The sequence below is a fragment of the Coenobita brevimanus genome, chromosome 38 (assembly GCF_032717465.1).
Source record: "Coenobita brevimanus isolate Jiangsu-jjx chromosome 38, ASM3271746v2, whole genome shotgun sequence".
NCBI classification, from domain to species: Eukaryota; Metazoa; Arthropoda; class Malacostraca; order Decapoda; family Coenobitidae; genus Coenobita; species Coenobita brevimanus.
The window spans coordinates 47,291,843-47,315,319 of NC_136991.1; the positions used below are offsets into that span (position 1 = coordinate 47,291,843).

At 44.8% G+C, this 23,477-nt stretch overlaps 1 protein-coding gene across 1 annotated transcript in view; it reads left to right on the forward strand.

Moving 5' to 3' along the window:
- The window catches only part of LOC145396451 (uncharacterized), a 487,788-nt gene extending 473,297 nt beyond the window's left edge, over nt 1-14,491 (forward strand). The window contains exons 15-16 of the mRNA XM_080269826.1: nt 9,193-9,501; nt 12,783-14,491. Of these exons, the coding sequence (XP_080125952.1) occupies nt 9,193-9,501; nt 12,783-14,491 (2,018 nt within the window). The remainder of the gene's footprint in view (nt 1-9,192; nt 9,502-12,782) is intronic.
- Nucleotides 14,492-23,477: the final 8,986 nt, after the last annotated feature.

Consider the following 23,477-nt stretch of genomic DNA (forward strand, 5'->3'; position numbering starts at 1 on the left):
GAACCCAGTGGACTGTAGGCTGTTGTCCCACTCCTGCAGTCCACCATCCTTCTTTCTGGGGATAGGGAGGGAGTGGAGGGACGTGTGTATAACCGGGCAGTCCCACCACCCTGCTATATCGGTGCCACCACACGAAGGCGTTAATCAGGCGGCGTATTCCCCTGGCTTGTTCTTGCCACCTCCAGACGATTTCATTCATCTTCGGGTAGGTTTTTATAGCGTAGGAGTCAGTGAAAGCTGTCTAACCCCTTCTATAGTTCTTTTACCCTAACTTGGCTCAAATTTTCGTCCATTCGCCGCTTATTTCACGCACCTCAAGGGCCTAAATCTACAATACCACGGCACTACATCCTTTCCATAGCACTTCTTCGTGACTAGCCTCATATTCTACAACTTGGTAGGCTACTGAAAATGGGGCGATGGCAATTTTTTAGCCAAGTTAAAAAGTGTATAGTTCGAAAAGGGGTGGGGTGGGGTTACGAGGGGAAGGGATGGGGTGAGGTTAGGAGGGGATGGGGAGGGATAGGGTGAAGTAGGGAAGGATGGGAAGGGGAAGGGTGGGTGACGAGGATGGTGACGAGTATAAAGAAAAGACTGAGAACGACAGGTGTTGAAAGAAGAAATACAGACTGAAAGGGAGGGAAGAAGAAAGAAGAAAGACGAGGAGAAGTGTAGAGGAAAGATGAAGTGAAGGAAAGGAGGAGTTGGAAGGTAAAATAGATGCATAGAGGAAGACAGGAAAGAAAGAAAAAGATCAGAAGGAGAAAGGGCTTGAGGGGAAAGTTGAGAGGGAGGAGATCAGAAGGAAATCAGGAGATCAGAAAGTGGGGAGCTGAGTGGGGGAGGGGAGGGGAGAGGTAAGAGGAAAGTTTGAAAGGGAAGAAAAGGAAGACGAGGAGGAGACGAGGTGTACAAGGAAGGAGGTGGAAGAGAGAGGAGGAGAGAATAAAGGAAGAAAGAGGAGGGAGGGGGGGGACTAAGCTGTAAAGGAAAGATGAGAAGGTGAGAGAGGGAGCAGGAGGAGGAGGAGGAGGAGGAGGAGGGTGGAGAGCTATGAAAGAGACTAAATTAGTGGCCGGCAAAGAATATCAGTCTTTTGGTGTGTGTGTGTGTGTGTGTGTGTGTGTGTGTGTGTGTGTGTGTGTGAGAGAGAGAGAGAGAGAGGGAGAGGGAGGGGACTGCAACATTTTACACTCTCTCCCTCAAGCCCCGTTCAACCACACGCCTCTCCTCACGTCCCAGTCATCCCTTCCTATAATAACCCTGGATAGAAGCATGAAATTGATTACTGTACCACTATAATCCTTTCACTTTTAACTTGGCGAAGATTTACGTCCGGAATACGTAGGGGTTAATAAAAGGAATCAATGTTGCGAAGTGCGTGAAGAAGAGGGCTTAGTCAGCTTAATATATTTCATCCATTTTGCTATAGTTCATTCACTTTGACTTGGCTTAATTTGCGTACTTTTACAGGTTTATTTCACATAGTACAGTGGCCGAAGAAATTAATACACTGGCTCTCCACATCCTTTCGACGGCGCTTCTTCGTGACTAGGATCATATTATAGTGTTAATTTCTTGTTACAGCAGAGCATTCAAGACGGAAGGATAACAGTTTTAGGCCAGGTTAACATAGATGTAGTATAACATTGGCTTGCTTGGATAAACTCAGGGATTGAACGGATACAGATGGATAGACAGTTAATGGTGAAGGGAAATTGTAAACCCCCCTACCCCTAAATTTTTCCTGTGCTGAATACAATCGTCTGGAGGGGTGCCGATTCAGCCAGCACAAAATAATATCGTGTGTGTGTGTGTGTGTGTGTGTGTTGTACAATAATACCCCATCAGAATAATCCTTTAAAAACAAAACAATACACAGACACAAAAACCCTTTAATTAACTGTGCAATAACCTCAAAGCAATACTTTAAAGAAAAAGCGAATACATAACATTGCATTATATCAAAGCCACCAAAAATCTGTAACACCCAGCAAAACCATACGTTGGGGGAAAAAAAAAAAAAAAAAAAAAAAAAAAGGAATAAGTATAGAAAAAGTATAGAGGACGGGAGCAACGCATTCAGCCTGGGCTAATCCTACGTCAAAGGCTCGGTGTAAAGGCTTTGATCCCACGTACGTACTCACGGCAACACAGGCAGACAACCCAGGAGTCACCAGCGCTGGGGTATAAAAGGCGAAACTGTTAACTCGGATCCACCAGCAACTTATTGGCCACGGGTTCGATTCCAGGGCCATTTTATCACTGTCTGCTGCCACCTATCTGTAGAAATGAGACAGAGAGTTGGATGTTAAAAGCTACTGGTGTGTGTTGGAGTCTGGGAAATGTCTGGATGTTTTTCCGTCCGCCATTATCTCTGTCAAAGAAGTTGGATCCCATTTTTCTCTGCTTCGAAATTGCAGCCCATTTAAGTCCTAAAATTATCCTTTGTTCTTCAATACAAAACTAACCTCATAGCCAGTATTTTTCTTGAATCCAAAATTAAGCCCTCAGACCTCATCTATCTTGAATCCAAAATTAACCTTATACCCAACACTTTTTCAATCCAGTATTAAGTTTTCAGACCTCATAATCATACCTGAAGCTACAAACAAGCTTGGATTCAAATAACTGCCCAGATTCCAAGTTCTCTCTCTCTTACACGTCATTTTCTTCCTCCAGATTCTCTTCCTTCACCTCCCTAATCCCATTCTCCTGTGATTTGAAGATTAGATATTTCTGAATCCTAAAATTTCATCCCTCCTTGAACACCCAAACTTCAAGGTGTATATCCTTCTCGAAACCTCTTGATTACTGGGACCCCACACATTTCTTAAATCCAAATTTAAACTTAGAACCAAACCTGCATCTTCCTTGAATCCAAAAATAATTCCTCACACCCCCTATCTTACTTGAATCCAAATTCCACCTCGGATTCAAATGCCTTTCCCAATTCCGAATTATCATCCTCACACCTCATTTGGCATGTCCCTCCAAACTCTCTTCCATCACCTCCTTGATCCCATATTCCTGTTAAATTCCATGCCTCTCTGAAATACCCCACACATCCACCAAATCCAACAGTGACAATAGATTCAAACACCCTTTCCAGTTCCAAATTCTCACCCCCAAACCTCATTCGGCAGCTGTCCCTCGAAATTCTCTTCCGTCACCTCCCCGATCCCATTCTCCCGGGATTCTGTTTGCCCAGGTACTAAGCCAGGTCGAGATCCCACTGATTAAGCAGGGTACGACGTGACTCTGGCAGTAAATACGTATTGAGATGCAAATTAGCCGTGAGCACTGGGAAGGAAGAGGGAGTGAGAGGAAGAACAGAGGATGGACGAGTAGGGGAAGGGCGACACAAATTCTCCGGTGAAGAGAGAGAGAGAGAGAGAGAGAGAGAGAGAGAGAGAGAGAGAGAGAGAGAGAGAGAGAGATTTAAATACATAGAACAGAAACTTCACGAATCTAAGTGGTCAGACCTTAATATTAATAGAAGACTACATTTCCTAAATTACAAAAGTTTGAGAATATGATGTCAGAGAGAGAGAGAGACAGAGACTGACAGACAGACAGACAGGCAGACAGACACAGGAGGAGAAAAAGAAACTGACAACGAAAGACTCAGATAGATAGACAAATGGATGAATATAGATACATGGATATTAGATAAATAGATAGATATACATGCATACATAGATGCATATATATGTATATACACTTATGTACCGTACGTACATACAGACATACATACATACATTCATAGGTAGATAGATAGATAGATAGATAGGCAGACAGACTGACAAAGAGATGGGGCGAGAGAGACAAAGGCCGACAAAGGCAGAGAGAGAGAGAGAGAGAGAGAGAGAGAGAGAGAGAGAGAGAGAGAGAGAGAGAGAGAGAGAGAGAGAGAGAGAAATATCACAAGCAAACGAGCCAAGGAAAACCCCCACAAATCCACAAGGCCCCGGGCAACAGTAGCAGTCCTTTCCTCAATTTTTCTTCCTCGTAGACACACAAATCGCCGACGAAAACAATGCGTGGAAGACAATAAGAAAGATGGAGCGACGTGAAAAGGGAGAGAAAAATAGTTGCAAATCCCCCGGCACTAAGGAGAGAGAGAGAGAGAGAGAGAGAGAACATTTCCATTTTCCCTTTTTTTCCTATCCCCCTCTCTCCCGTCTTTCTCCATCTCTCTCTCTCTGTCTCTGTCTGTCTGTCTGTCTGTCTGTCTCTCTCTCTCTCTCTCTCTCTCTCTCTCTCTCTCTCTCTCTCTCTCTCTCCCCTCCAAACTTTTCGTCTACCTAATCTTTCGTGTACATTGTCGAGGGAGGGAGGGCGGTAGGGCAAAGGGAAGGGAGGGAAAGGAAAGGAAAGGAAAGGGAAGGGAAAGGAAGGGAAGGGAAGGGAAAGGAAAGGAAAGGAAAGGCGCTGAAGAGGGAGAAGGGATGGGGGAAGGACAGGGCAGGGAAGGGAAGGGAGGAAGGGAAAGGAAGGGGAGGGTACAGAGGCTATGACTGAACCGTGGAAGGGGGGAATCAAGGGAGCGATGTGAAGAAAGTCAAAGATGAAGGAGGGGGGGCGAGGAGACAAGAGGAAAGGAGAGAAGAATAGAAAAGAGAAGAGGAATGGGGAGAGGAGAGGGTAGTAGGAGAGAGGAGAGGAGGGGAAAGGAGAGGAGAAGAGAATGGAGAACTGGACAGGAGAGGAAAGGAGTGGAAAGGGATGAGAAGAGGAGAGATGAATATAGGAAAGGAGAAGAGAGGGGGTGAAGGACAGTGAGAGAGTATGTAGAGAGAAGAGGTGGTTATGGAAAGGGGAGAGAACAAAAGAAGTTGGGGAGAAGGAGGCAGAGGAAAGGGATATGAAGTAGAGAAGCAGAGGATGGAGAGAGGGGGAGGGGTAGGCAAGAATGGAAAACTAGGAGGCAGGAGGGGGGAGACAAGGAGGGAATGAGGAGAAGGGGAGTCAAGAGAAGGGTATGAGAGGGAGAGAAGGTAAGGGGTATGGAAACAAAGTGAAGGAAGAGGGAGGTTAAGAGAAGTATGTGGGAACGATGGGAAGGAAGAGGAGGGAGAGAGGACAGAGGTGAGGGGGAGAGAGGGAGTATGAGAACGAGGAGGTAGGAGAAAGGAAGCAAAGTGGCAAGGTAAGGGAGAGAGGGACGAAGAAGAACTGAAGGGCTAGAAAGATACGGTATAGATAAGAGTACTTAGGAGGCAGAAGAATATGGGAATGAGCAAGAAGCAAGAGGAGAACGAAGGAAAGGAAGTAGAGAGAGAGAGAGGGAGAGAGAGAGAGAGAGAGAGAGGTGGGGAAGAACGATTAAGTGGGCCTGGGAGTGGAACTGGTGCTGGAGGGGGCGGGAGGAGAGGAAAGAGGAGGAAGAGGCCTGAAATATCTCGTCGGAAGAAGGAAACAACCCCGACTTATACGTTGCAGATTAAAGCGCTTGCAAGAAGAAGTTGGAGGAGAGTTTGCTGCGTGTGGGAAAAAAAAGGTGGGGAAAAATATAAAAGCAGGGAAAGTTACGTTAGCTACAAGGAGAGTGGCTGTGTTGGGGGGTGGGGGAGGAGGGTATTGGAGTGGGTGGGAGAGAGTGGGGGAGGAGGGTGATGAGGAGGGTGGGTGTAAAGGTGAGGGAGGGTGTGAGGGAAGGGGAGAAAGGGAGAGTGTTTTGGGGAGGGTAAGTGTGAGGTTGAAGTTGAGATAAGGGGAGAAAGGGAGGTTGAGGGTGAGCCAGTATTGGGGAGGGGGAGGGTAAGTGTGAGGGAGTGTGTGGGAGAGAGGTGAAGCTAAGGTAGGGTGAGGGTGGTTGAGTGTGAGGGTGGGGGAGGGAGGGTGAGTGTGAGAGTGCGGGACGAAGGGTGAGTGTGAAGTTGAGGCAGGGTGAGGGTGGGTGAGTGTGAGGGTGGGGGATGAAGGGTGACTGTAAGGATGATGATGATGGATGAGGGAGGATAAGGATGAATATGAGGTGGAGAGAGAGAGAGAGAGAGAGAGAGAGAGAGAGAGAGAGGTTGGGAGAGAGGATGAAGGTGGGGAGAAAATGGTGTTCAGGAGATCGGTATGGGGAGAGAGAGAGAGAGAGAGAGAGAGTGATGGTGGGAGAGAGACAGGTGTGTTGAAGAGAGTGGTGAGGGAGAATGAAAGTCAGGGTGGGTGTATTGAGTAGGATGAGGAGAGGTAGAGTGTGTTAGTGAGAGTGGGGGTGGGGGAGAGGAAAGCTGAAATAATGAGGGTGGAAATGGGGAAGAGAAGAACTGTAAGGGAAGGAAGTGAGGGAGTTGGGCAAGAGGAAAGCCGTGTTGGGGAGCTAGGGTGAGGGTGGGGGAGGGGGCAAGGAAAAACTTTGTTAGGGATAAGGGGGGAGAGTGGGGCAGAGGATGGTGAAAAGAAAAGGGAAAGCTATTTAAGGTCGAATGGGTGAGGTTGGAGATGGAAGGAAAGGAAAGCTGTGTTAGGAAAGGATGGGTGAGGCTGGCGAAGGGGAAGAGAAAAGAAACCAAAGAACAGTATGGGAAAGGGAGCTGGGTAGGAGTAGGCAAAAGGAAGGCTGTGTTAGGTAAGGGCGGATGTGTGTGAGGGAGGAGGGGAAAGGTAAAGCTTTGAACAAGGGTAAGCTTAGATAGCCTAAATGAATCCCCGGCTGGGAGGGAAAGGTAGTAAACACGGGCCTACAAACACCTTTATTAACCATCCCGGTGATAATATATTAACAAAATGCAAATTGAACTGAATGGCATGATGAAATTTAACTGTGAAATGTTAATACTGCATGCTATACTCCTTTTACTCTAACTTGGCCGAAAATTGCTATCCGTCATCCTTGAATAATGAGCTGTAACAGTAGATTAGCAATAGAATGTGAAGTCAGTCACGAATAAGTGCTGTGGAATAGATGTGGAGCCGTAGCATTATCTTTTTCTTCCACTGAGATGCGTGAAATAAGCCGCAATAGAACGAAAATCTGGGCCAAGTTAAGGTGAAAGAAGTATAGTATGATCACAGGGAAGTATAATATGATCACAGGGAAGTAGAGTATGAACAAAGGGAAGTATAGTATGAACACAGGAGGCTCCTATGACCTACTTCCACGTGAACAAAATCGTCTGGCCTTACGTGGAACAAAATACAAGACAACACGAGAAGGTTAAGATAATAAAGTAAATATTGGATTCTTGCCTAGAGTTTCCTTGGGTAAGAGACAAGCCTAATTATGTTTACTATAGGGCAGTGGGGGTAATCTCTCTCTCTCTCTCTCTCTCTCTCTCACACACACACACACACACACACACACACACACACAGTTATTTACATCTACAATTACGGCGCAGCTAAAACCATCTGGAGGCGGAAGCTGAGACGAGCCGTAGATGAGAAGGTAAAGAGATTTTTTTTTTTTCGGCCTAGATTCATGAAATAAGTTACGGTCGTTTTTCGTGTCGTAACTCCATCCGTCTATTCATCAGTTCATTTTGTTGTAACTCTGCCTGTCCATCCTATCCGCGTTGTATTCACTCATCCAACCATCCACTAATAGTCCCATCTGTTTATCATCCCACCTATCATCTAGTCCATCCAGTGTCCAGCCCATTAATCCATCCATCCATCCATCTATCCATTTATGTAAACTTTCACCCATCCATCCATCCATTCATCTAACCTTCCATCCATCCATCCATCCATCCTCCATCCTACCCACTCATTTATCATCCCATTCGTCCATTCATCCATCCACACATCCCTTCATCCACCTATCCGTTCATCTAACCTTCCATCCATCCATCCATCCGCCATCCTACCCACTCACTTATTATCCCATCCATCTATTCGTCCATCTACACATCACTTCATCCATCCATCCATTCGTCCATCCATCTGTCTTTCTATCCAGATCCAGTCCTGTTATATATCCCTGAAAGGTATTAAATAATCAACAAATCCCAACCATTCCCTGGCCTAGCACCTTCTCCAGTGTCAAGATGGCGTGAATTAATTGCCCTTCAGGTTCAGAAAAATACCACTTCTATGTATATGCCGAGTCGTCGTCTTAAAAATCCAAAAAGGTGTACACAAGCAGGTCGTTCTGATACATGCTCGTACACTCTTACAAACATAATACATAAGTGGTACATACATACATTAGTGTTTTTGTTGTTGTTGTGGCCCCTAATCTGGATGAGAACCCAGTGGATGGCAGGCTGAAACTACCTTCTTCCTGCAGTCCAACATCCTCCTTTCAGAAGATGAGGATTTTTAGGGAAGTTTGTTTAACTTTAACCAGGCAGCGACGCCGGCAGTTTATATCGGTACTCCAAGTGAAGGCGCACCTCTCCTAACACTTAATACATAAATACATTATGCATAAACAGGTACATAAAATATACACAAATGCAATATCACGTAGACAGTGACTTCATTTATCTTTATCATCCAGGCCATTTTCTCAGCTAAGGATGGGGCGAAAGCAGAAATACATACATACATACATACATAAATACACATACACATACATATACGCATACATAGTTACATAGGTATACTACTCACTACTACAGGAATGCACCCTGGAAACCAAAAACAGACCTTAGTATATTCTTTTTTTAGAATTGCATATACAGTTAGGCCTACTTAGGTTAATTGCACACTGGTACGAATTTTGTTCCCCGTGTGTGTGTGTGTGTGTGTGTGTGTGTGTGTGTGTGTGTGTGTGTGTGTGTGTGTGTGTGTGTGTGTGTGTGCGTGCGTGCGTGCGTGCGTGAGTTAATGTGATGTGCGAATTAGTGTTTTGTACTGTGAGGTATCGTGTGATGTTTCCTGTGGTTTCGTGTAGAACTCAACTTTAATGTAATTTAATCTAACCTGATCTAAACGTATATAAACTTACATAAGCCAACCTATCCTAACCATATATAATTCTGTCTAACCCAACCTAGACTAAGCTAACGTTACTGAACCTTACATAACCGAAATTGACCGTGCCTAACCTCACTACCTAACCTAACCCAGTCTAACCCAACGAAATTCAACCTAACCTAACTTAGTGTCACCCAACCCAATATAACCATACCCAACCCAACTTAACCTAACCCAACCTAACCCGTAGTAATTAAAACTGGTTATATGTAGTATCTATCCTTATCTAACCTATCAGATCAGTCTAACTTAGTCTAATCTAACCCACAGTAACCCACGGGGGCGACAAGGAACTCCCGGCCACGGACACCCCACGACCCATAGGCACGGTAGACAACGACACGGGAAGCGATAGGGGGACGGCCGTCAGCGTGGTCGTCTCGGGGGTGGTCGTGGGGGTGGTCGTCGGCGTGGCGGTGGTCGTGGCGGGCGTGGTGACCTGTCGTGCGCGTCGTGGCCTGTCCCCGTCACCAGGAAAGAGTCACCAGCATCACCAGAACGCAGCCTCCAGGGACTCGCTCATCGATAGGCAGCAAGGGGCGCTCTTCCACTCCTATGCCAGCAGCCACCCATCAGTCGGTCAGTGATGAATTGATGACAGTCGATATTGTCTCTGTTTCTCTCTTCCTCATCTTCCTGTCTTTCAAACACCACAATTTCGTTCAGTTCCCGTATTTCTCCACCATTTCGCTTCAGACTTGGTACAGCTGTTCCTTGTGTAATTCCCCTAGACACCCTTTTCATTTCCCTTTATGTATGTCTTTTAAATGGTTTTGTAAGGTCAAAGATCAAACCACATACACACGCAAATTTAGGAATCCCGTGTTCTTGTATGTTTGCTAATATCATGGCAGTTATGTAAAGAAGTATGTTAGTGTAGTGTAGCTGTGTTGATCATCCCGCATGCCCTTATAAATGTTGGCAAGCTTTAATGTAGTGCAATTCTTTCACCTGAACCTGGCCCAGATTATCGTCCCTTTGTAGCTTATTCTTCACGCTTCTTTCACCTTAACGCGGCCCTAATTTTCGCCTTTTACATGTTTTCAGTTTTATTTACCATAACTTGACCCAGATTCATGTCCTTTTGGGGCTTATTTTGCGCTTTTTTTTTTTTTTTTTTTTACGTTAACCTGGTCCAGATTATCGCCCTTTGGCATCTTATTTCGCGTTTTTCATCTCAAGTTGGCCCAGATTATCGTCCTTTTACGGTTTTTCACGTCTCTCACTGGCAGAAAAAGAAAACAGTCATCAGTTACATAATTCGACACATTATCAAATCATTTAACATCTGCATGAATTCGTCAGATATTCCTTTGATTACGTCTGCAAAACCGAGCTGTAATGCATTTCTAGTAGTAGTAGTAGTAGTAGTATTGCAACCCCAGGCTCATCTGAACGTGAACCCGACAGATTGCAGGCTGAAATTGCCCTCTTCCTGCAATCCACGAGCATCCTTCCGGGGGATACGGAGGTGAGGTGAGGGGCGTTTGTATAACTGGGCAGAGGAGCTGAGTGGTTGTATCGGCGCGACCGCGATAAGGCGTCCCTCTCCAGCACCATTCATTTCTAAATAACCGTGAACAGCCATGACACTGAGATGGCAACGGATGGTAGAAACACTTACCAAGAAACTAACTTCTTTATGTTCTATACAAAACATTATTCGAAACTGAGAAAGAAGAATAATGTGCACTTCTATCCGGATGAAGCTCGAGGTCATTCTTTTACTTGTGAGATGATGCACAACCTCAAGCAACTTTGATTTCTGTATACTTTCGTTGACCTTATAATTTAACAACATGGTTTCTTGTTAAGTATCTTTGTAAGTCACTTTTCATATTTTTTCCTCTTATTTGCAGAATCCTTGTTATGGAAGTTTTCTTTTTTTTTTTTTTTTTTTCTGCATACGGAAATAAGAAAAATGCTCATGCATCCAATTGCCCATCAATCAGGGTAATACTCGTAAAATCTGCACGTTCATTATTGATTGTCCTGGAAATGAGGGTGATGTTAAATGGAGGAAGGACACACATATGGCGGAGAACAGGATGACAACATGGAGGCGATTTATTTGTGGCCACCCCTTGCGAAATTAAAACGTCTGACTATCAGCAGATAAATACGGAGTTCCTAATAGAAGTTCCGTACTGTGCTTGTTCCTGCCTGACACGTGTAAGTGGGTTGTACATAGAGGTGCAGCTCCGAGCAATGCCGGGAGTGCGAAACGAGACTGCATAATTCCCTCGTTTAGAGTGAGGGTTTACAAAGCAGCGCGGGAGCAGAGGCGGCCGCTACAAACGACTCCACGTTATCTGCATGATTCACCACAGCACCAGCCTCCTATCACCCTCTCCCGCTGCCTGTTCACTTGCAACGTAAAACAAGTGCTTATCAGTGCTCCTAAGTCCGGTCTCTTGATTTGGGTCTTGTATTATCGGTTCCTTTCGACTTTCTAATTGGTTCTAAACTGCATGATTCTCTGCCAAGCGCGTCACTCACTCCCGCTGCCTGTTCACTTGCAACGTAAAACAACCGCTCGTCAGTCTTAAATGAACCTGATTCTCGTAGCTTTTGATATGAACCTCGTACGTTTCTTTCTTTTCAGCGTTTTTATTGATTCTGTTTTGCATGATTCACTACAGCACCAGGCTCCTATCACCCTTGCCTCCTGCATATTTATTTGCAACATAAAACAAGTCCCGTGCTTATCAGTTCTCCCAATTCTCGTCTCTCTTGATTTGATTCTTGTCTTTTCAGTTCTTTCCAGCTTGATTGGTTCCTGTTTCCATGCTTCACCGCCTGTCATTGATCACCCGGTCCCTGTACTTATTCACTTGCTGTATAAAGCAACTTCTTATCAGTCTCAAACAATCTTTTTTTTATCTTTATGTTCTGAGCTTCGTATTATTCTGTTTTACTTATCAATTGATTCATAGCTACATTCTTCACCACCTTCTTCCGTCACTCATTCCTGCTGTCTGTTCTCTTGCAACATAAAACAGCCCATTATCAATCTCAAGCTTTCCTGATTCTTGTCTCTTTTGATTTGAGACCCTTAATTTTCTTTCTTTTCAACTCTTTTAATTAGAACTACCTGATTCACCGCAGCAGTAAGCTCTTTATTCCCCATTCCCGCTGCCTCTTCACATGCACAAATTTATCAATCCCACAGTTCCTAATTCCTTTCTCTTTTTATTTGAGTTTCCTATTTTGGATTCTTTTCTTCTTAATTTAAACCCTTTTTTGTGATTCACCTCTAAGCTCCTATCACTCACTTCCGCTGCCTCGGTTCTTTATAATTTTTGTTTCTCTTGATCTGAGTCTCGTATTTTCGGTATTTTTCAACGTATTTGCTTCCTCTCTGCTTGATTGATAACAGCACCATGCTACCATTACTAACCCCCGCTGCTTGTTTACCTGCTGCATAAAACAAGTGCTTATCACCTCCAAGCCTTCCTGCTGTAATTCTTCTTTTATTTGAATCTTGTATGTTACGTTCATTTCAGCCTTTTTGTTCAGTCGTAAACCAGGACGACTTTACTCAACTTAGGAGACTTATCGTAATGTGAAGGTTGATGAAGACAGTATCATAACCCCTCCAATATGAAGTCTTTCCTAAGGTGACGAGAATATGTGTCTGTGTCTCTTGAGATGAGATGGAGGGATGGGGTGGAGAGGCATATGAGTGAGGGGAGTATGAGACGGAGAAAGGGCAGCCTGATGAAGGAGGAAAGGGCGACACAAGGGTGATTCGTTTTGGCCACCCCTTGCGGAATGAAAACGTATGGCTGTAGGTAGATAGGTAAATAGATAGATAAATAGTCCCTGATCCGAGCTCCTTTCTCTCCCTCCCCTAACAGAGCTGCTGGCCACTTTCTCGCGGGGTCCTGCTGTGGTTACTCAGGTCAGCTCCAACAGGTCCTCCAGGCGCTCCTCGCCGCTCCTCCGCAGGTCCTCCACTCGCAGCGCCCCAGGTGGTACCTCCGGCAGGGGAATGAGACCTAGGGCATCTTCCTGTCGCGGCGGACCCGTTCATGTCTTGGAAGTCGAGGTGGATGATATCGTAAAGCCCAGAGTTGAGGTTCACTCCCCGTCGAAGCTATCTCGTTTGGGATTGAGAGGAGGGTCATTGAAAAGGAACAACTCGCCCCCGTTATCTCTCCGATGCGAACCCTTGAAGCAGCTCGAATCAATGACTGAACCTCGACCTGCCTCGCAAAATGATCACCAAATAGAGGTTCAGTTGGAGGGCGGCGACACTGCTTCGACTCCGAACGAAACTACTTTGGTGGTTGTGAATGATGGACAGCAGTTCGAAGTTCAGGTTCAGCCAGGTTCAGAATTCCAGGAGGGCGATGTTCAGCTGGTGACATTGAGCGAACCCCAGCCTGAAGACACACACGAAGCTTCAACCATGCATCTTCCACCCCAGCATCACCCCGCACCCCACGAGCAGCAACTCTCCCCTCAGCATCGCCCCATTCAGTCAGCATCCCCTCACCAGCACATACCTCCCCAGCATCACCCCACTCCTGTGCACGTCTCGGTATCCCATTCTCACCTTTCACCCCAGCATTACCCAGCACCGAAGCAAGTCTCGGCACCCCAGCAGCAGCACCTCTCTCCCCAGCACCACCCACCTCCTCAGCACCAGCACCTTTCTCCCCAGCACCACCCACTTCCCCAGACAAACATAATTCTCCCTCCCAATGCTCGTTTTAGGTCTCCCTCCCCGTCAGCCCCCCAGCGTGTAGCCTCCCCACAGCATTCCCCGGCGAGTCCCCATCACATATCCCAGCTAAGGATTTCCCCTCAGCCTTTTGGGGAGAGTGGGTCTCAGGCTGGGTCCCCTATCACCAAGACCCCAGCCATCACTGCTCACATCAGGAGGAGAAGCCTGACAAACCTTTTTCCACGGCACTGCAATCTGTCACTTGCTCCACCTCCCTCGCACCCTAACGCACTCTCCCACTTCCAACACACATCCCCACACGGCGCCACTGCTCACCCCCGCACCGAGGGATTCTCCAGCACGCTTAATCTCCCACAGGGTGTTGTCCTTCCACACTGCACCACCCTCCCGCGCAAGACATCGCTCCCCCAGATCATGACACTCCAGCGCAACGAGCCCCACCCACACACGGTCATCTTGCCCCCACAAACCACCTACGTACCCCCTCAGACGACCATTCTCCCACCACAAACGACCTTCCCTAGCACACAGGCAAACATGCTACCCCAGACCATGACAATCTTACCACCCCAGACCACCTTCATACCAAACAACGCACCCCGCACACACTCCCCCGGGCTGCCACCACCACCACATTCGACGTTCCTACCACACAACACTTGCAACACATCCCAAGCCACAACGCAACTGGAGAACGTTTCAGGTGACGGGACCCTATCGCGCCTGGCCTCGAAGATCCACCCGACCGTGCAAGAGAATACGAAGGCCAACCTGCAACACCCACACCCACACCCACTCCTAGACCCCCCCAATGCACCAACCATACAATGTACTTCACCGGATATTTCGAACAATGTTTTATCAACTTTTCGGTAGCCTGTGTCTCATTTCTCCTTCTTGAGAGCATTTTATGATGTGTCTCTAGCTAGAAGTATAATAAAAATCTATGTCATCACCAGCAGCAGCAGTAGTACCGGCGGCGGCGGCGGCAGCAGTAGCAGCAGCGGCAGCGGCAGCTTTCTTCCATCCGTCGGTGTGATGAGGTTGGGTCCAGAAGGCAAGGAAAATAAAAAAATAATACTAGAAGAACTACACAACAACATGCCCAATGAAATGGGCACACATTCATTCACGCATCATTCAAGTCCATGGGACCCTGGCTTCACCTCATAGGCACACAAACACACAAGAGTTACAAAGAAAAAAAAAAGCTAAAATAAATTACAGGGCGCTGGGTGGTCAAGTGGTTAGAGCGCGCAGGTCCGAGTGTCTGTCTTTGTATGCGAATTGGATGTAATCGCTAGAGGTAACCAGTGGCTTATCGATCATGCAATGCCACCAAGGGAAGTAGGCTTGTCATCTCTCCCTAAATGTGCCGGACTACAGCTGCTTAGCCTCGGCTCTCTGCACATCATCTTTTTCTTTCCATTTGTACATATCGAAGAAGGTAATATGGGGCAGGTAGTTGACTTTTTCTTTATACAGTATATGTATCATAGTTACAATAAGAAATATCAAAGAGAAGAATTTATAGTATCACAATACAGGAAAATTATAACCTTGCTTGAAACGAATATGCAACCACTCTGCCAAAAAGAACACGACTAAGAGGTAAATATGCATTAGATGATACAAGAGACACAGTGCTATGGACGCTAATGAAGTGTGAGTTACGTACTAAGCGTAAGTTCGATTTCCAAAGACTACCTTTGTGGTTGTTGTTGCATAACTCACATCTGCCCTGCTGAACTAACCCATCGACCACAAGTAAGCAACTGCTTCTATGGGGCCGTCCTACAGGTACAGTACAGTATATACAGCGTGCAGAGAACCGGCGCCACCTTGTAGTAGCCAACACCTCGCCAAGATCTGACCAGGGCCCTTCCCGCGGCAAGGTGCAGAGAAATAGTTTTGACTCTAGGGTTGACACCACACCTACCTCACTCCACCCAAGGGTACACAGTGCCACCACGCGTAGGGTCCTCCTTAGTACCAGGCTGCACTGTACACTCACCCCACTTAGGTTCATATTCTAAGTGGTTTTCGGGAGTTTGTAGCACGTCTTCCGTGGCGATTTAGTCTGCAAATTACATCTCGGCATTCCTGTGTTGTTTATGTTGTTTTAATGTCATCATAAATTGCATTAACAACATGAAGAGGATATTGGGGTGTCATATGCAGAATGAAAGGACAAGGAAAAAGTGTTACGAAGTCCCCAGAGCCCCTTAAAATACAAATAATAGATCTGGCAATAGACTTTTACGTGTGTATGTCCCGTGTGTAGAAGCAAAGCGAAGCACTCTCTCTTTAGCTCCTCTGTTTCTCCGTGTTTGGTGCTTCCCTCAGCCTTTGCTCAGGGTTGGTGCTGGAGTGAGAATCCTTCACGTGGTGGCACCGATAAGCCAGCCAGATCCACCACTGACAGGTTACACAGATGTCCCTCAGCTCCCACCCGATCCCGGAAAAGGGGATGGTGGACTTCAGGAGAGGGACAGTTTCAGCCTCGTACATTCCACCGAGATCACATTCAGTTGAACGTAGGCTACAGCAACAAGGGGAACAAAATCAAGAACAAAAACAGCAGCAGCATCAATAACAGTAACAAACAACAACAACAAAAATAAAATACAAAACCACCAACAATAACAACTACTTCTGCTGCCAGTAATAATAATAATAATAATAATAATAATTTTGCACAGCGTTCATAAACAAAGCCTACACGTCCACCGATCGGACTCAGGGTCATATTGCATGCGGCTTTGGATAGTTCGTAACACCTCTTCCTGTGCCATTTTTTCTGCACATTACACCCCAGTATCCTCTGGTACGGTCCTGGTGGAAACTATGTCGATATTAAAACGATATAAATAGTATTGAAGAAAATATTAAGTTTTTAAATGCAAAATAAATCGCTAACGAAGAGGTGTTTCGAAGACTTCTGTGTCACTCATAATACAGCCCTTAATTAGATAGCCTAACACCAACCCCTTCTGCTCGAGAACGCCATTTTTAACCCACATTTGCTGCCACCAGACGATTTGGCGCAGCTTAGTACTGCACTCAGGTAGCAAAGAGGTCAACCCCTTCAATCCGGGGACATGCTGTATTGATTTAGTTATAGCATCACCTCCAGACGATTTTATTAGCACAAGGAGAATTTTCAGACGATTTTATTCAGCTGTGGGAGAATTTTCAGACGATTTTCTATTTGTGAGAATTTTCGATTTTATTCAGCTCTGGGAGAATTTTCGGACGATTTTATTCAGTTTTGGAAGAATTTAAAGACATTTATTCAGCCTTGGGAGAAGTTTCAGACGATTTTATTCAACACAAAAATTTCAGACGTTTTGAGAGAATTTTCAGACTATTTTATTAAGCTTTGGGGATATTTTTTCAGACGATTTTATTCGGCTGTGGGAGATTTTCCATACGGTTTTATTCAGCATTTGGGAGAAATTTCAGACGATATAATTCAGCTTTGGGAGAATTTCAGACGATTTTATTCAGCGCAGATTTGCAGATGATTTTGTTCAGCTTCGGGAGAGTTTTCCGATGCTTTTATTCAGCTGTAGGAGAATTTTCAGACGATATTATTCAGCCTTGGGAGAATTCTCAGACGATTTTATTCAGCTTTGGGAGAATTTTCGTAGGTCTTGGGGTAAAGGAAGGCTATATCCAACCCCCCTTAGCCTGAAAACCATATCGTCAGCTGAATAAAACCGTCTGGAGAGAGCAAGAATAATATGAAAAATACATCGTGGGAGAGGAGGGGTTAATGAAAACTAAATCTCACCAGAAGGATTTTAAGAAGGTTGGATTATTATTATTATTTTTTATTCAACTTCTCCCCTGAACTGAGTAAAATCGTCTGGAGAACAAGACTGAGGGGAGAAAATGTGTAATCGTCAAGAGGGCGAAAGAGCAAGATTGGAGTGAACTATATGTAATCTGAGAGAGAGAGAGAGAGAGAGAGAGAGAGAGAGAGAGAGAGAGAGAGAGAGAGAGAGAGAGATTGTAATGAAGAACATGCAAGGAAGGAGAGAGAGCAAGATTGAAGAGTATGTAACCGTAAAGAAAAGATAGCTAGATAGAGAGAGAGAGAGAGAGAGAGAGAGACGTACAGAGATAAAGATAGTCAAAAAGAAAGTAAAATCGACAGTGGCATCCAAAGACCAAAGAAAGGACGAAAGGACAGGCAAAATGAACTGTCAAAACGAGAAGGAAAAAGGCAGACTGAAAGAACGTGTAGAAAAAGTTGAAACAATAAACTTCCAGCCTCAGGAACAACAAGTAGAGGAAGAAACACACACACACACACACACACACACACACACACACACACACACACACAGAGAAATTAGGACAGACATGCAGGCACAAACAGCAATAAGATAGGGAAAGCTAATAAAAGATGATGAGCAGAATGAGTGCGGAACTTGGTGAAAATGTGTGAGAAAGAATGAAAGAAAAAGAATGAGAGACATAAAGAAGCGTAAAGAAAGTTGGAATAAAGAAATAACTAATAAAAAATGACACGGAGAAAGCGCGGGAAACAAGGTGAGAATTGTGTGAAGGGAAGAAAGAAGAAAAAAGATGGAAAGGAAGAAAGGCAGACAGAAAAGTGATAAGAAAAAAGGTATAAAAGTTGACCAGAATGTGTGGGAAAGAAGGTGGCAAAGGTGTGTGTGTGTGTGTGTGTGAGAGAGAGAGAGAGAGAGAGAGAGAGAGAGAGAGAGAGAGAGAGAGAGAGAGAGAGAGATGATAGGAAAAAAGTAATAAAAGATGACGACCAGAATGCGCGCGAAACTGGGCGGGAAATGTGTGAAGTCCCGGGGATGTGACGGGAACTGTGGTGGATGAGGCAAGTTCCAGCGCGGACTTTGATTCGAGTTTATTTGATCTGGTGAGGTAAGTTCTGGGGTAATCGGGAAAGTTTATACAATTTTTTTCTCCTTCTTATCATCTTGGGAAAAGGGATGAAGAACTGCGTTGTGAAAGTCCGGGAATATAATGAAAAATAGGGATGAAGGAAGTCGAGAAGTTTCTAGCAGCTAAATAAGCTTCTGGTCATGCAACTCGAGGTGGAAAAAAGGGACGGTTTCTCAGATGATTTTTCCTGAGTGGAGAAGACTGCAATATTAAGTTGCGTCCTCAATGAACGCTTCCTGGCGCAATCCCAGGCTCATCTGAACGTGAACCCAGTGGACTACAGGCTGAACTTGCTCTCCTCCAGTAATTCACCATCCTCCTTTCGGGGAATAGAGAGGGAGTTGAGGAACGCTTTAATAACCGAGCAACTGAGTCTATTGGTTATATCAGAGCCCCTGCGAGAAGGCGCCCCTCACCAGCACCTCTGCATCACTGAAACCCATACGTCTCACCCACACCCGCCCGCGTGATTCAAAACTCCCGCCCACTCCCGCCCGCACGAGCAAGGGTTGGGTGTGGACGGGACCTTATGGATGACTGGGTACTCCTAATGCCTTCAAAGAGGATAGGTGACCATTCCCGTAATTGGTGGATATGCGGTCACTGCTGGTCTGGTCGATCACTTAGAGTCGTGTTATAAGTGGCTTTAGGTATTTCGCAACACATTTTCCATAGCGACTTATTCAGCAGATTACACCTCAGTATTACTGATGCAAACTTTGTCGAAACTGGTGCGACATAATTAGGGTGCGGGGGAATGCTTAGGAATGTAGTATGCAAAATAAATAAATGGCTAAGGAAAAGGCGTTACGAAGCGACCTGTGTCACCTTGAATACGGTCCTCTCTCTCTCTCTCTCTCTCTCTCTCTCTCTCTCTCTGGTGATATGTGACTCCTACTGCGTTCTCGCTTATCTTCAACAAACTGTGATGTAAGGTGGCCAATGTCTTCTCTTCACTCTCTTTCCTCCTCTCTCTCCTCCTCTCTTTCCTCTTTGGGGATGCGCCCTTACTCTCATCACATACCTCCCCTGGGAACTTCCTTTGTGTTGGGATGCCGGACGAGAGAGAGAGAGAGAGAGAGAGAGAGAGAGAGAATTACAAGAAACTGACGTACATCACATTCAATGACAAAATAAAAATAACCATCGATTGTACAACATCACCTTCAGGGCTTTCTTCTAGTCCAGTCAAAGTATACATAGACCTTGAACAAACTGCAATATAATTTCTTCTTTACACAGTATTTCAGTCGCACTTGCATATCAACATGTAAAAATTGCACTTAAATCTACCCCGGGAAATGTACCTATAATGCATAAAACCAAAATGTCCCTCCAGGCTCTAATGATTCTAATTTTTTTTCTCAGTTAAAAAAAAAAAATAAAAAATCTAACTAAGAACTTTAGGTGGTTTAAAAGCAGTAAATGACATTTTTGAGAATGGGAAGTTAATTGGGAAAAGTTACACATTGCTTGACTGACATTAATTTGCATATAACCAAGATGGCTGCCACAGTGATCAGTCGGAGCTGATTTCTGCCGTGTAAGTGTGATGATAGCGTTTGGACACTTTATTTCTCTTCACGCCTGGGGCTTGGAACTAGTATAGTAACAAATGTCATCATCATCATAAAACGCGCCTGCTGGTCTAGTGGTTAAGTATTCAGTCCGCGACAATCGTGCCATCTATGCACATGGTCGAATCCTAGAAGGTGAGTGAAATTTTTTCCGTCATGTAAAAGGCAACCATGAACTTCGTTCCATCTCGTAGTCCAAAATGTTCTGAACTACGGCAGTCCAGTCTTGGGTCCCCATGCCTCGAAGCGGCGGTATTTTCATGTTTTTCGTCTCGATACGTTGACCCTACACTGCGTGACAAACCAAGAGGTTCCTTGTAATGAAGAAAACTATATACTAAGTTGGGTGGTAACCATATCATTAAAATAGAAGTCTGATGGTGTAGTGGGTTAAGGTGCTCCAAACGGATGCCTCCCGTGAGGGTTCCAACCTGGAATTTATTGTTCTTGTAATACCAAACAGTGGCGAGTGACTGGACTTTCTTGCCTTTCATGTTTAAGTAGCCTCACCCATATCACATAACTCCTGATGGGGAAATCAAAGAACGGGTGGATGGTAGATGGATTTTTTTTTCCCCCTAGGTTAAACCCCACCACTGATGGACAAATGTTTGTGTTGTGAAACCTCCCTAGACGATCAACGAACAGTCACAGGTGTATTTAAGTGACATCATTATAAGCAAAACAGACAAACCCATCTAAACCTTGCCAAACCTATCCGTGAATCAGTGGCCCCTGGTTAATGATCTAGCGACTTTCAATAAACTAAGCAAGCCTAACTTAATCTGACCTAACCTGTCCTGTCCATGGGTTGCCACCCTCTGGTCCACGCTTCATCATCCTGCAATAACCTAAATAGTCAACCCTAACTCTAACCAAACCAAACCTAACTTAGCCAACATAACTTATCCATGAGTTACTACCCCCTCTGCCTCATGGTGTAGTATCCTGCAGTAATCTAAATAAACCAAACCTAACAACCAAACCGAGCCAGACTAACCTAACCTAACATAGCCATGAGTTACTAACCATTGGCCTAGATGGAGTGACCTGTAGTACCGCAAATAAGCCAAACCTAATCTAACCAGACCTAACTTATCCATGAGTTACTATCCCCTGGTCCATGATCTAGTGTCCTGCATTGCACCCAGACACTGCATCTAAACCCGCAGCCGTAACTCCTATCATTAAGCACAGGCGGAGTGATTCATGGCCCACAGTCTGTCACTAATATCACACGCCAGTGCTATGACAATTCTTCGTATTTTTGAGCTAAGGCGAGTTTTGAGCTGTTGTTCTTAGGTGTTTTGGAATTTAAAGTAGACCGCTTTTGAAGTTGCTTAGTACTGTGGAAGGGATCAGTATCAACATCAACTTCATCATCAACATTAACATCAACTTCATCATTATCACCGTTATTCCTACATCTTTTCCTTAAAAAAAAAAAAATAAAATAAAAAAAAAATAAAAGGGTGGGTAGGATATGGGAATAGGGCAAGAGCATCATTTAAGTAGGAAAACCAGCTAAAATGTCCGGTGAATTGAACGAGGCACCTTGTCACTCATCATTGAAGAATTCCAAACTCCAGGAAAAGATCAGAAGTATTACTATTAAGTCTGAAAATATCCAAGTATGCAGTTTGTACCATCATATAAGTGCCCACTGAAAATGCCATACATTCCATGCATTGGAAACTGATAACTCGATATCATTAAAATTAACCTTTTTTCCCAAGTCACAAAGTCATATATATATATATATATATATATATATATATATATATATATATATATATATATATATATATAAAATGCAAGAAAGAAGGAACCAAAGGCCAGGAGCCCGCAAAAGAGTATACTTTAAAGATTTTAATATATTTCTAAAACTAATGGCTTATTTCGAAGCCCTTCACTACTGGGAGCCCTCGTGAAGCTGTGCAGAATCATTTGGCGGTGACAAGAATTAAATTGAATTATTTCATAATGCTGGGGTATGCGGCTTAAGCATGTATCCGGCTCAGGGAAGATGGACACTCCTGCCCTGCACAGTCCCGGCCACCCTTGGGCAAGATGTTGCACCCGTTTGCTCACCAAAAGGTTAGCAGGTGGGTGGTTACCATCATCTGGAGAGGTACTACCATGGCAGTGACGTGGGGTCAAGAGCAGTTCACTCCCAGGCGGGGAACTCAACCACATTTACCAGGTAATCAAGTCCGGGTCGGAGCCTACTGCTCATACGTATCTCCTATGCACAGCTCATCCTCTTTGAGGCTATGCTCTCCTCCATTTCTCCTGCATCTCGCCATGCAGAAAGACCCTGTTTCGACCCTGGCAAGGCGCTGTCTGCTACAGATAGGCGACTGCCTGCATGTGGTCGATGGGTCTGCTCGGCCAGACAAGCTGGTGTAGAGCAACAACAACAGCAACAACAACTTCATCATCCTGAAAAGGTTCAGTTCGAATCTAGATTACCAGTCATTCGTAACCATTTCTACTGTTTTCACTCTTAATTCATGATACCTATGCCATAAAGTCTCGTTGTCATATGTCAATGTGGGCACCAGTAACACCTTCATGTAGTCATCTTGTGACGTCTTTACTCATTCTTCAACTTCTTATTTACACTTGATACCCATGCCGTATAGTGTCTCACACGGATATGTTACTGAGGACACTAACATGGTGTCATTCTCTTCTCTTGCAAGTTCCTTTGCCCTGTATCACGGCCTTCGTAACATCTTCCGCTTATCTTCCTTGTGCCACTTCAAACTTTCTTTCCACATTAACCTCTTTCCTCTTACCGTACCTTGTTATACGATGTCATGCATGATTCTGAGAAACTTTAGATTATTCTCTGTCAATTTTTCCGGTTAAAAAAGTTATATCAATATGGATGTAATTCTCAGCTGTTGTGGAGTGTCAATTTTTGATGATATTATAAGCAAAAATGGTCTTCGCAATCGGTCCAAAAGGTTGTCAGTAATTTTAGCTACATAATGGATGAGAACTAGACCCGTGTTGATATAATGTCTTTTACTCAAAATTACCCTAGAACGACATCATAAAGTTTATTAAAAAAAAAAATTAGACATATTTTCTCTTCTGCTTTACTTCCTAAGACCACTTTCCTCTCCACGCCTTTCCTTCTACCTCACTGCACATCGCTCCTGAAAGTCCTCTGTTGCCATTATTCTCACCCAGCGCCTGAACCCCCGTCTGTCATGCCGTGGCCTCCTGGAACCTCTCTACCCACATGCAAATCCCTCAGTAATTGGGTTAAGCTCGCGTTACTCTTTCTAATTCAAAATCCCTCTGGCTCTTAGCTCTGCCTCAATCCTCTGCCCCTTTTTGGT